This window comes from Zalophus californianus, chromosome 8 (assembly GCF_009762305.2).
Source record: "Zalophus californianus isolate mZalCal1 chromosome 8, mZalCal1.pri.v2, whole genome shotgun sequence".
Taxonomy (NCBI): Eukaryota; Metazoa; Chordata; class Mammalia; order Carnivora; family Otariidae; genus Zalophus; species Zalophus californianus.
The window spans coordinates 110,378,591-110,392,114 of record NC_045602.1 but is presented as its reverse complement, the minus strand read 5'-3'; the positions used below and the strand labels follow the sequence as shown (position 1 = coordinate 110,392,114).

At 43.0% G+C, this 13,524-nt stretch overlaps 1 protein-coding gene across 5 annotated transcripts in view; it reads right to left on the bottom strand.

The window, feature by feature from the left end:
• C8H20orf194 (chromosome 8 C20orf194 homolog) overlaps positions 1-8,370 on the bottom strand; it is a 129,695-nt gene extending 121,325 nt beyond the window's left edge. For 3 of the 5 annotated variants that reach the window (XM_027621143.2, XM_027621144.2, XM_027621147.2), the window contains exon 1: positions 7,922-8,369. In XM_027621143.2, the coding sequence (XP_027476944.1) occupies positions 7,922-8,004 (83 nt within the window). In that variant the 5' untranslated portion in view covers positions 8,005-8,369. Of the gene's footprint in view, positions 1-6,793; positions 6,835-7,921 lie in introns of those variants that run through there. The other 2 variants (XM_027621146.2, XM_027621145.2) reach the window with 2 other exon arrangements.
• Positions 8,371-13,524: the final 5,154 nt, after the last annotated feature.

The window sequence follows — 13,524 nt, the reverse complement described above, 5'->3', positions numbered from 1 at the left end:
TTAAACCTTTGAGATGGGTTTCTGTCATTTGCAACAGAAAACATTCTTCTTAATACAAAATCAATCCCCAGAAACATTTAGGGATGAAGCATACAGATATCTATAACTTACTTTAAAAAGCATTACAATATAAGATGGATTGATGGATAGAGGAATGGATATATAATGCAAATACAGCAAATATATTAAAAGTGTAGAATCCAGGTATGGATACATATGAATGCCACTGAACAATTCTTTCAACTTTTCTTATGAACATTTTCATAATAAATGCTGGGGGGAGAAATCAACTGTAAGAGTAATATAAACAAGCCTTAACAGCATTAATTTGGACTTCAGGTACTGATTAAAAGAAGCTACTGTAGGACTACTAGGGTTTAAGAAACTTGGCCCTGAGTTAAAGTGGCAATTATTTATTCCCCTTGCAAAACTAGAGACTTGGGGGGGTGTCTGGCTGCTCAGTCAGGGGAGCATGTGACTCTTGATCACAGGCTTTTGAGTTCAAGCCCCACACTGGGTGTGGGGATTACTTGAAAATAAAATTAAAAACAAAACAAAACAAAACAAAACAAAACAAAACCAGCCCTAGAGACTTGGAAGAAAGGCAAAAGGCAGGATGTGTAGCAAGGCAATAAATGTCATTTCCCACCAATGTCTTTGCTGGAGCAACAACTTGCAATGGAAAAAGCAATGCCAATGTTAAAACATGGTTAACCACTGACCATAAGTGACTTGAACTGAAAGGACACATACATACACACACAAGATATGAATGAGAAATGCATTGGCATCATTAAATATTTGATGACTAGTTTTCTCCCAGCACTTTCATGTAGCTCACCAGAGCCATTAGTAATCCTAAGCAATATAAATTTCATTCCACGTTGTTACCTCCCCATGGGAGAGACGTTTACCCAATCCATATCCATTCTCCCCTTCTTTTTAACTCACAGTACCCCAATTTTATTTGGGGCAGCAATGGTCCAGTTCCTCTGCTTCTAGAGCTGACCAATGAGACATGCAGAAGTCAACATGTGGAAGCCTCTGGAGAAACTCTCTGAAGGGAAAGAACCGACTTAACTAGGAGAACTGTCCCTTCTCTTTCCCCTTGTCTGACAGACATTATAGCTGGAGTTCTTCCAGCCATTTTGTGACCATGATGCCATGGAATCCACTTGCTAAGAACACCAAAATACACAGAAGAGGCCTGGATCCCTCCCTGATGACTTTATATAAGGACTAGCCCGCTCTCCTTAGACAGACATCTTTTGCAAGAAAAAAATAAACCCTTAAGTTAAGTCATTATTGTTAAGCATTTTTTATCAGCTGCCAAACGTAGCTCCAACCATTAGGCCACCTTATCTAAAATGGGTAAAATTGGTGCCCAATTGCAATTCAAGTCTACACATATTTCATGAACTGGGGTTTATAAGACATTCCACAAACAAAATCCAAGAAGTTCAGAAAATGCCACCTGCCACAAGTGGAAAATGTTATCTGGAAGTCTGTTCATGATATTCTGGTGTAACGACATCTTATTTTCCATTTTCTTCCTTTTCTCTGGCTTTCTCTGAGCATTTTCTCACACAGTCTGCTCTTTGTAAAGTCAGTTTCACAAGTCCTCATTCAGAAAGCATCCACAATTACTTTCCCTCACTTCTTTGACTATTAAATGCAGGCCAAATATAAATGCAATGTGGGATCCTTGATTGGATCTTAGAGTAGAAAAAAGACATTAGTGGGAAAACTGGAGAAATTCAAATAAATAGTCTGGAGTACTAAAAGCCAAGTAAACAAAAGTTTACTTAGTAAATTAAAGCACTATACTAGTATTAATTTCTTAGTTTTGATAAATGCACGTGGTTATATGTAAGATGTTAACATTAGAGTAAGCTGGATGAAGGCTATATAAGAACACTCTGTACCATATTTGCAACTCACCTATAAATAAAAAATCATTTATTTCAAAATAAGAAGTTGAAAACGAAAAACATGCCAAATGAGCTGACTTTTCCTCAAACCTCAAAATCACAGATAAAAGTTTTAAACACCCACATTGCAAACCCTTTTTCTTTTCCTTTTTTTAAACTTTCAGGGCAAAACAACAATAATTTAAGTTGTGTAACTCTGTAGGGCATCTGCATCTCATTCACTCCCTTCTCTAAAAATTAGAACATCACAGAAAAGCCCAAGAGCTATGAAACATTTTCAAGATACTGTACACTATTAATACCACCATATTCACTAAATTAAGAGTCCTCAGTACACAGTCATCCCAGACGCAAGTGAAAAGGCAGATACTCAGACCTCTACCTCTGGGTAGGAAATAAGACCATAAAAGCCTAACTAAGCAAACCCTCTTTGCTTCTATAGGCAAAACACCAAACCTCCCTGGCCAGCATCTACGGAAGTTATACTGGAGGTAAAGCTTTGCATTTTCAGATATACAATGCTTTGCATTCTGAGTTTTCTTAAGGCAATACCCATCCGTACAATATCAATTATTATTTCTGTATACCTGTAAACCCAAAAGAGTACCATGGGTATTGGCTATTAGCCAATAAATATCACCTGAAGAGATAACTTGCCTGTGTGAGGCTTTACTGAAGTGCTCTCTGTAGAACATCACTATCATAAACCACTGCTCACCATCTAGCTCACATGTGATTCTTCATTCTCTGAACACCTATGAAATTTAACATAGCCCACAGCTTCAACTGTAATTATTCTCTATTTATTCAATAAATAATTAGTGCAAGCAATATTTCATAATAGCTTACAACAGCAGTTCATATTTACTGAATGCTGTCTATGTGCCAGACACTGATCTAAGTACTAGGGCAAGCAATGTGGGAAATGGCAATAAAAAATGGTCCCAGGCCTTTGGTATTCCAGGGATAACAAAGAAAGTCCTTCCTTGTTAGTCCCTTAACAAGGAAGAAATTCCACCTGTACAGGGTATAGAGGATCCCCAGCACAGGAACCCCTTAATCAGACTGTTTTGCTAGAGCACATCCTCCAATGGCTTCTTAATAAAGGGTGCATGTGAGGTCAAACTTTGAGAATTTGCATGTGTGAAACGTCTTTATCCATCCCTCAGACCTGCTTGAGAGTATGGATGGATACTGAATTCTGGGAAGGAATCCATTTTCCTTCAGAAGGCACTGCTTCTCCATTATCTTCCAGTTCCCAATCTTGCTGCAATCCTCTGATTCCTGACCCTATCTATGTGATTTTTGTTGTTCTACCTTGGCATGGATATTTTTAAATTAGTTGTGCTGGACTACTGGAAAGTCCTTTTGATCTGGAAACTCATGTCCTCTGGTTTTGAGAAAATCAATCAATTAATTAATTAATTTGTTTATTTAACTTCTTGCTTTATTTTCTTTTGGCTGATTTCTTCTTGCCATCAAACAATAACCACCCGCTAGCCCTTCTTGTTACAAATACCTACAAACGTCTGGGTCATTTAGTTCTCCACGTTCCCTAAAGATTTTTAGCTTCTCGATCACTATCTTTTTTGCTATTACTACTCCCATCTTCACTCACGATCATTTCAGTGAGCACTAGGACAGGTAATCCTCCCACTATCCTTACCTCTCAGTTCCTTTACTCCTGTCCTCCAATGATGTCCTCTATCCTACTTGAGCCACACACTTCCACAGTGTCCACGTCCAAACAGCTCAACATAGCTGAAGGAAAGGCATACAACCATGCTAACTGGGTCTCACCTTAAATTTATGACAACAAACAGCAAATGGGCACTTGTAGCTGCGTGGCAATCCTAAAACATTTCCTTATTTAACTCATTTTCCCCAACTCTCCTGGATGGATTTTACACCTTCTTTCTTCTCAAACTTCTAACACCTTCTCTACTCTTCATTTTTAGCTGAAGATCTGCCTTTTATTTAACTGCAAATATAGAAATAAACAGAAAAGAATTTTCACTTTCTCCCACCACCAAGCTACCAACACACTAGCATTTGGGTCTATATACTCACCACAGATGAACTGTCCATGCACCTATACAGCCTGAGGCCAATATATCCATTTATGTCCTAGATCCCCTTCCCTCTCACCTGCTCAAGGACTTCACCCCTGCAATTGTCCCTTCTTTTAATTATCAGTTTTCCTCTCTGTACTCCATCATTCCCATCAGCCTCAAATGTTTTAGGGAAGCTATAATGTCTGTCCACCTAAAAACAAAAGAACTCTAACACTTCTACCCTTCCAACCAGAGCCTTATTTCTCTGCTTTCTCTGATAGCCATGGCCCTATTATTCTGCTCTCTCTCATAGCCAAAGCCTTGTTGCCCTGCTCTTCAATCCTTGAAACAACATAATTATGACAATCTATATGCACTGTCTTCAATTCTTCTCCTCCCATTTTCTCTTGAACCCACTGCACCAAACCTGTTCTTGTCAAGGTCACGAATGATCTCTATGTTACCAAATATAATACTCTATTCTTAGTCCTCATCAGCCCATCAATGGTACTTATTATTTGGCTTTCCATGACTGTCCTGGATTCTTCTCCCATCTCAGAGGTAGGAAGCCACTTTCCATCAGAATTTGGAAACAATTGCTACACTGTCTTTCGTAGACGGGATACTCCAGGGCTTGGATGTTGGTCTTCTTTATCTACATTTGCTCCCAGGATCTCTATCCAGTCTCAAAGATTTAAATAAAAATGTGGGAGTCATCAGCATACTACTTCCAGTCCCAGTCTTTCTCCTGAACTCCAGATTCATATACCCAAACTGCCTATCCAATCTCTCCATTTGGATATCTATTAGGCAACTCAAAATGAATAAGGCCAAACCTGACCTCTTATTTTCTCCACAAAAGTGCTCTAATTCCAGTGTTCCCAGTATCAGTAAATGGCAATTTCATTCTTCCAACAGTTGAGCTCAAAACTGACTATGCCTTCTTACATTATTGTTCCTTCAGCCCTATTTCTTCCTCAGTACTTATTTCTCAACACTCTGTATTATGATTTGTCCTGTTTTTGTCTCTTTCCACTTATAAAGGAGCTCTTTGAGGGCAGTGGCCTACCTTATTTGTCTCACAACACCTAGCCCAGTGTATGTTGGATTATTTGTATAAAGAGGAGTAAAATTTAAACTGATAAACTGGTCCTGAGCAGGATCAGGTCCTTCTGCAGAAAGAGATTCTTGAGTAGGAAAGCATTATTTCAGCTATTTCCACTGGTTCCTTAGTACAAGTCAAGATAGTTACTTGGTAAGAACTCCAAAATCTCAGTGGCTTGAAACAATGAAGGTTTACTACTTGCTCTGCATATCAAACATAAGTCACCTGGAAGTTTGCTTTGAGTCCCAGACTGATAGATTAGCCACTACCTGCAACACCAACAGTCACCACAGTAGAGGGAAAGATAGTGGCATATTATACACCAGAAGCTTTTACCATGAAGGAATACACATCATTCCAGAACACACTGACTGACCAAAAGCAACTCATAAGGCCATACCCAACTTCAAGGGGGCAAGCAAGTATAATTATACCACATGCCCAGGAGGCGGAAACCAAAAATAGCTGATGAGCAGCACTGATGACTACCACATCCTGAAAAAGCAGCTTCTAGTTCTAAGCAACAGCATTTTAACTCCTGATCTCTATTCCCCATCTGTGAAAATGAACTCCATTGCTAGAAGGGAACCACACACTTGCAAAGTACTATCTATAGGTCTTTAGGAATGTAACTTCACCAGTTAGGCCTGCCTCTTTCATCACTCAGTGCTGCAAAGAATCCAAATATGGGTGACAGGAAAGTGCTGAGCCCATACCTGCCATTCAATGTCAAAAGTCAGGAAAAGGCTTGAATGGGTAAGAAAAGCATGTTCAGTTATGTAGAAGTAGGGTAAGGGAAGAGAACGCTGACTCATTTTCTTTTAACAAAGGTAAAACAGGCCTTGGGGTTCCTTGTATTACCACTTGTCTGAAGACCAACAAGTTTCACTCAAACCACTTGTTTTAAGATTCAGAGTTTACGATTAATAAAGTTAGCCAACATTAATTTAACAAAGAAACACTATTGTTTAAAAATGTTGTGCACTGCCATGTTCCTAGAAACAAGGAAGGCAGCGGTTATTTTAGAGATGGATTTCACTGGGAAGCTTTTTTCTCTTAAAAGTTTCAAAGACTCAAGATTCCTAAGCTCAGAATGATCTGGGATGAACCCCAAATCTATTTGGAGCTTAGATTTAATGGATGGCTGTTCCAAATTCTAAGTATCTCGTGCAGGGGCACCTGGCTAGCTCTGTCGGTAGAGCACGCAATTCTTGATCTCAGGGTCGTGAGTTGAACCCTCACGGTGGGCATGGAACCTACTTAAAAAAAAAAAGAAAAAAGAAGTTATCTGTGCAGTTTTCTATTCTGCACAAAGTTCAAATACTTTCTAACAGTGAAAGTGGCTGCCAGAAATGTTAGGACAGATTGGAGACGGTTACCATAAGCAGCTAAACACTTAGAACACAAGGAATTCCACTAAAGAGCAGAGCAGGAATTCAACCAATGTCACCTGCTAAATTAGAAGCAAATTAGGACTCCCAAATGCAACCATGGGTATCTAGCCCTACCTCTCCCAACCTTTATTCATTCAACAAACAGGGGTGGGGGAAGGAATGCCAAGAAGTAAACGAGGGACAGGATTTTAAGATTTAGTTCTTGCTCTCCATGAATTTGTTCTTGTTAAAACAAAGCAGAAACAAAACAAAACAAAACAAAAAAACAGATTGGCGAGGAAAAAGTTAAAAATACAATGCCTTAAGTACCATAACAAGGATACAAGAAGAACCATTTTGACGTATAAGTTAACAATCTCCTTTCAAGGGAACAACATATTTGCTTTGCTAAGTTATTAAAATAGAGAAAAAGCAAAGCAAAACAAAACAAAAAAAACCCTCTTCTGGTTTAATGACAGTTTAGCAGATCCCAAAGCCCATTTCTCTCCCTCTTCTTTCTTCTCTCTCAACGATCTCTGCCGCAAATTCTCCTTCATTCCAACCTCCACACTCTGCTAGCGGCCTCATAACAGCTCCATCGCAAACAATGCCCAGACTATCAAGGTCAGCCCCAAAGGCACTGGGAGCAGAAATCGGAAACGCGTCTTCCTATAACGAAAAGGGGCGGGGACCCTCCCCATTATCACCCTCCCCATCCCGAGGCACCCAGGGGCTCTGTCTCTAGCCTCAGGGGCTTAGGGTCCGCCAATTCCTCAGGGGCTTGGGGGTCCACCAATTTTGGGGGTTCTAGGCCTCTTTTTCCTATTCATCCAGTTAGTTGTCTCTCCTGCGCCTCCCCCCAACCTGAGCTCCCTATTGTGGAAGGACGGAGAGTCGCGATGCAGGCTGGGGGAACGCGCAAGAGGGAAGATGCTGTCAGCGTGTAGGTACGTAGGGGGCGGGAGGGGGGCACTCTTTAGGGATGATGCTGTCAAGGGGGAAGGCCCTAGAGGAGACCTACTGTATGGGGAAATCATAGGTAAACCGTTTCTGGAGAAACCTATTCGGGGGTTCTACCCAAAGCAGCTACTTTGGGGGGGGGTCTCCACAGATAGCCGTTTCTGGGGGAAATATTCTAAGTGGAAGGCATGTGAGTTACGCAAAGAGAACCCACTGCCGAGGTTCTCTCCACAGGGGAACCTTTCCTGGGAGAAACCTACAGGGACGGGGATGTCATAGGAGGGGGTCTCCACGGAGGAGCCGTCTACAGGGGAGCCATTGTGGGAGCCGCTACACAGGGCGCAGTTCCTGGGGAAACGTCCCTCAGGCAGCCGTTTAGGGAAAACCATCTGCAAGGAAGCCATGTCGGACCACGCCCTGCGGCGGGAGGCGTCGCCCGACCCCAACAGCCCGCAAGCCCCGGCCGGGCCGCCCCTCTGTAGCCTCGGCCCCACGTACCTGACGGAGGGCGACCCGCGGCCGGAGCCGCCGGGGGACCGCGCGCGGGGCAACCCAAGCCGGTGCGGGGGGTACACGTCCATGGCGGCGAGCGGCAGAGGAGGACGCTGCCGCGGCGAGGGTCGCTCAGGCCCGCGGGGCAGCTGCAGGCCCGCTGCGGCCGGGCGGGGCGGCGGGGCGTGCCGGGTGGGCGGGGGGCGCGGCGCGCGGGGGCACGTCGGGGCGGAGACGGGGCCGGGCGCGCGCAAGGATCGTGGATCGGGGCGTCGGAACCCGTTGGGATCGGGGTGGGCGCACCGCCGCAGAACCGCGCCCTCCTTAAGCTGCGACGCAGCCTGGCCGGACGTTGGGAGCGCGGGTCCCCAGGATGAAGGTTTCCACGCCGAGGCTCTGCCCTGTGCTCAGGCCCCGCATCATGGAGTGGGGCTCTCTGCCGCACCCCCAGCCACGCACGCGGACGCGCCCGGGGGCGGGGCCTTGCTTCGCCCCGCCCCGTTCTGCCGGCTTTGGCCTTCAGCCAAGGCTTCCGCTGCGGCAGCCAGGTCCCGGGCCCTGAGCGGCTCCCATGTTCCGGTCTCGCTTCCCTAGATCTCCCAGGCGGGTGCCTTGCTACTCTTTCTTCACCCACTGCTAATCAACTGCGCACCCTCCCTTCAGACATCCAGCCGATTCCTAGTCGACCTCAGGTTAGCGGTGCGCTCACACTCATGCGCAGGGCATGGGCGTCAGGGTCTCATCGGTTCCAGGAGGATCCCTGCCTTTTACTGTTCAGATCCTGTCTGGACCTGTTGCAGACTGCAGGGTCTTGTAAAAGAAACCTAATCCCATCGAGACTCAGTCTTTTCGTGTGTGAAACGGGGGAAATACTTAGTTGTTAGGGTTATTCGCTTACGCAGGACGTGTTTTGATTTTGTCTTGTGTCCCGTACTGACTTCAGGATGCCTTACATGCCCTGTATTCATCTTTTTGCAGTCAATTACAAAAATTTTAGAGTTATTTTCCCACCGAGGCAATCTGAGCTTAAATCACTTAAATTGCAACGCTAGTTGAAATGTCCTATCTCCGCAACTAAAAATATCTGGATAATCCCTATGGTTCTTCCAGCAGGTTTAGCTGAGGGAAGACCAAAAGAAAGGACTAGAAATTAAAAGTACTTATTATTCATATTCAAAAAAGGACTTTTCTTGGCTCAAGTTTCAAGTCGTGAACAAGTAACCACCATTATTTAGAGATAACTTCGCATCCAAACACAAGCTCTGAAAATCAGCCAATCAGCGACAGCTTAACTCCAGTGGCTCTGCTTCTGAAAATCAGCCAGTCAACAACAGCTTCACTCCAGTAACTATGCTTCTGAAAGTTAGTAAATCAATGACAGCCCCAAGCTTCTGAAAGTCAGCCAATCATTGACAGCTCCACGCTTTTAGACAACAGCCAATCAGCAAGTGCCTCGCTCCGATGACCAGGCTTCAGAAGTTAGCTGGGTCTTCAGCTGCCTTGGTGACCACACTAACAGCGCTGGAAGTCGGTCGATAGGGAGATGGGTTCTCCCGTTTCTGAAATACCTCCAATCCGCCAACGCAAGGCTTCCCAAAACATTATATAACAGCAGATCTGCCTTTGTTGAGGGAGACTGTGGATTGTGCCTTACAAGAACAGCTCTCCTTTGCAGGCAGAGAAGTTCATCTTTTTCTGCATCAGATATTGAGTTCATTTTTTTTTTATTCCGAAGTTCGAAATCATTGTAAGATTCAACTCCCAGCTTCCATTAGTTATGAGTTTAGACTTTTGACAACTCAGTCTCAGACGTGAGATTTATAAATACAACCTTTTCAAGTCTTGCGATGTTTGCTATTATCTTTTTCTTTTCTTTTTTAAAAGATTTTATTTATTTGGGCGCCTGGGTGGCTCAGTTGGTTAAAGACTGCCTTCGGGTCAGGTCATGATCCCGGAGTCCTGGGATCGAGTCCCGCATCGGACTCCCTGCACAGCGGGGAGTCTGCTTCTCCCTCTGACCCTCCACCCTCTCATGTGCTCTCTCTCTCTCTCTCAAATGAATAAATAAAATCTTTTTTTTAAAAGATTTTATTTGAGAGAGAGAGAGAATGAGAGACAGCACGAGAGGGAAGAGAGTCAGAGGGAGAAGCAGACTCCCCGCTGTGCAGGGAGTCCGATGCGGGACTCGATCCCAGGACTCCGGGATCATGACCTGACCCGAAGGCAGTCTTTAACCAACTGAGCCACCCAGGCGCCCTAAAAGATTTTATTTTTAACTAATCTCTACACCCAACGTGGGGCCGAACCCACAACCGGGAGATAAAGAGTCTCATGCTCCACTGACTGAACCAGCCAGGTGCCCCGAATTTTTTATTTTTTTGCAATTCTATGGGTATGTTCACAAAATTGTACAGTTACCACAACCAATTTTAGAACATTTTCATCACCCCAACAAGAAAACCTACACCTTTTATAAAAGCAGCCATTTCCCCATTTCTCTCCAATGGTCCCAGCCTTAGGCAACCATTAATCTCTCTCTCTCTCTTCGTATGGATTTGCCCATTCTTAACATTTCCTATAAGCTGAATCATACAGTATATGGTCCTTTGTGACTGACTTATTTCATTTAGCATAATGTTTTCAAGGTTCATCCATGTTGTAGCATGTGTAAGAATTTAATTTTTATGGTCAAATAACATTCTATTGTATGGATAAATCACATCCACTTATCAGTTGATGTACATTTGGGTTTTTTCCACATTTTTCCTATTTTATTTTTTAGCTAACGTTGCTATGAACATTAGCGTACAAGTTCTAGTGTGGACATATGTTTTCAGTTCTCTTGGGTGTATTACCTCAGCATGAAATTACTGGGTCATATGGTAACTCTTTAACCTTTTGAGGCTCTTCCAAACTATTTTTTAAAGCAGCTGTACCATTTACATTCTCACCAGCAATATATGTGAGTTCCAATTTCTCTAAATCCTCGCCAATACTTACTATCCGTCTTTTTGATTGATTATAGCCATCTTAGTGGGTGTGAAGTGGTATCTCATTGTGGTTTTCGTCTGCATTTCCCTGATAGCTAATGATGTTCAGCATCTTTTCATGTATTTATTAGCCATTTGTACATCTTTTTGGAGAAATGTCTGTTCAGAACTGTTGCCCCTTTTTTCCCAAATATTTTATTTATTTATTTGAGAGAGAGAAGGCAAGCACGAGTGGGGGACAGAGGCAGAGGGAGAAGCAGACTCCCTGCTGAGCAGGGGGCTCAATGTGGGGCTGGATCCCAGGATCCTGGGATCATGACCTGAGCCAAAGGCAGACACTTAACCAACTGAGCCACCCAGGCACCCCTTTTTTCCCATTTTTTATTGGGTTATTTTCCTTTTTTATTAAGTTGTAATAGTTCTTTATATATTCTAGATACAAGTCCCTTATTGGCTATATGATTTCAAAAAAATTTTTTCCCATTCTGTGGATTGTCTTTTCACATTCCTGATAGTGTCCTTTGAAGCACAAAATTTTTAACTTTGATAGTACCCAATTTATATATTTTTTCTTCCTTCTTTCCTTCCCCTCTTTCCCTTCATTCCTCCCTCCCTCCTTCCCTCTTCCTTCCTTCCTTCCTTTCTTCCTTCCTTTCTTTCTTTCTTTTTAAAGTAGGCTCCATGCCCAATGTGTAGCCCAATGCGGGGCCTGAACTCACAACCCTGAGATCAAGACCTGAGCTGAGGAATGTCTGGGTGACCCAGTCAGTTAAGTGTCTGCCTATAGCTCAGGTCATGATCTCACAGTCTTGGAATCAAGCCTCACATTGGGATCCTGCTAAGTAGGGATCTGCTTCTCCCTCTCCTCCCCACTTGTGCTCTCTCTTGCTTGCTATCTCTCTCTCAAATAAATAAATAAAATCTTAAAAAAAAAAAAAAGACCTGCGCTGAGATCAAGAGTTGGATACCCAACATGGGGTGCTTGGGTGGTTTAGTCAGTTAGGTGTCCACCTTTGGCTCAGGTTGTGATCCCAGGGTCCTGGGACAGAGCCCCGCATCAGGAATCCCTATTAAGCAGGGAGCCTGCTTCTCCTTCTCCCTCTGCTGCTCCCCCTGCTTGTTTTCTCTCCATGCTCTCTCTCTCTGAAATAAATAAATAAAATCTTTAAAAAAAAAAAGAGTTGGACACCCAACAGACTGAGCCACCCAGGCACTCCTCCAATTTTTCCTTTTGTTGCTTGTGTTTTGGGGTCATATCTAAGAAACCATTGCCCAATTCACGGTCATGAGGATTTACCCCCCATTTTCTTCTAAGAGTTTAACAGTTTTGGTTCTAAAATATAGGCATTTGGTACATTTTGAGTTAATTTTTGTATGTGGTGTGAGGTAGGGGTCCAACTTCATTCTTCTGCATGTAGCTTTCTAGTTGTCTCAGCACCCATTTCTTGAACAGACTATTCTTTTCCCATTGAATTGTCTTGGCACTCTTGTTGAAAATCAGTTGTTACCTCTTTTTTACTTGTGTATATTTGAACCCCAAAATGCCAAAATGCAAGTGTGAAGTTCATGATGAATTTTCTGAACAGTGAACATTTATTAAATGAGGAAAAAGTGCTTTCAAAGCTCTATGCGTAGTATGCAAATGTTATTCAATATTGAAAGTGGTGGAGGGGCACCTGGCTGGCTCAACTGGTGGACTATGCAACTCTTGATCTCAGGGTCATGAGTGCAAGCCCCACGTTGGGTATAGAGATTACTTAAAAATAAAATCTTAGGCGGTGCCTGGGCTCAGTCAGTTAAGCATCTGCCTTTGGCTCAGGTCATGATCCCAGGGTCCTGGGACTGAGTCCAGCATCAGGCTCCCTGATCAGCGGGGTGTCTACTTTTTCCTTTGCCCCTCCCCCATGCTCATGCATGCCCTCTCTCTCTCTCTCTCAAAAATAAATAAATAAAATCTTAAAAAATATAAAATAAAATCTTAGGGGTGCCTGGGTGGTGCAGTCGGTTGAGTGTCCGACTATTGGTTTTGGCTCAGGTCATGATCTTGGGGTCATGGGACCAAGCCCCGAGTAGGGCTCTGTTCTCCGCTTGGAGTCCGCTTGAGATTCTCTCTTTCCCCCCTCTGCTCCTCCCACTTTTGCGTGCTCTCTCTATTTCTCATAAATAAATCTTTAAAATAAAATCAAATAAAATCTTAAAAAGAAGAAAATGGTGTAAAGTCAGATACAAACTAGCATATACTAACAGCTAAGCATGAAAGATCTGATTTCTTTAACTTGTATCAAAGGAAGTGACAAAATAACAATTTTTTGAAAAAAGTTTTTATTTAAATTCCAGTTAGTTAACATACAGTGTAATGTTAGTTTCAGGTATCCAATACAGTAATTCAACACTTCCACATAACAATTTTTTGGTTAAGAGAAATTCAGATGAATATGATAAAATAATCATAGCAGAAGTTCTAAAGGCTTCCCACACTGTATATTGTCATCAGTCTTTCAGCTCAAATGCCTATTTGAATGTACTGCTACCAGAAGTATTTTCTAATTCCAAAGCTATAAGCAAAATTTCAAATGCCACAACAAAATCTACCGCAATAGTTAAAAATGTAATAACCTC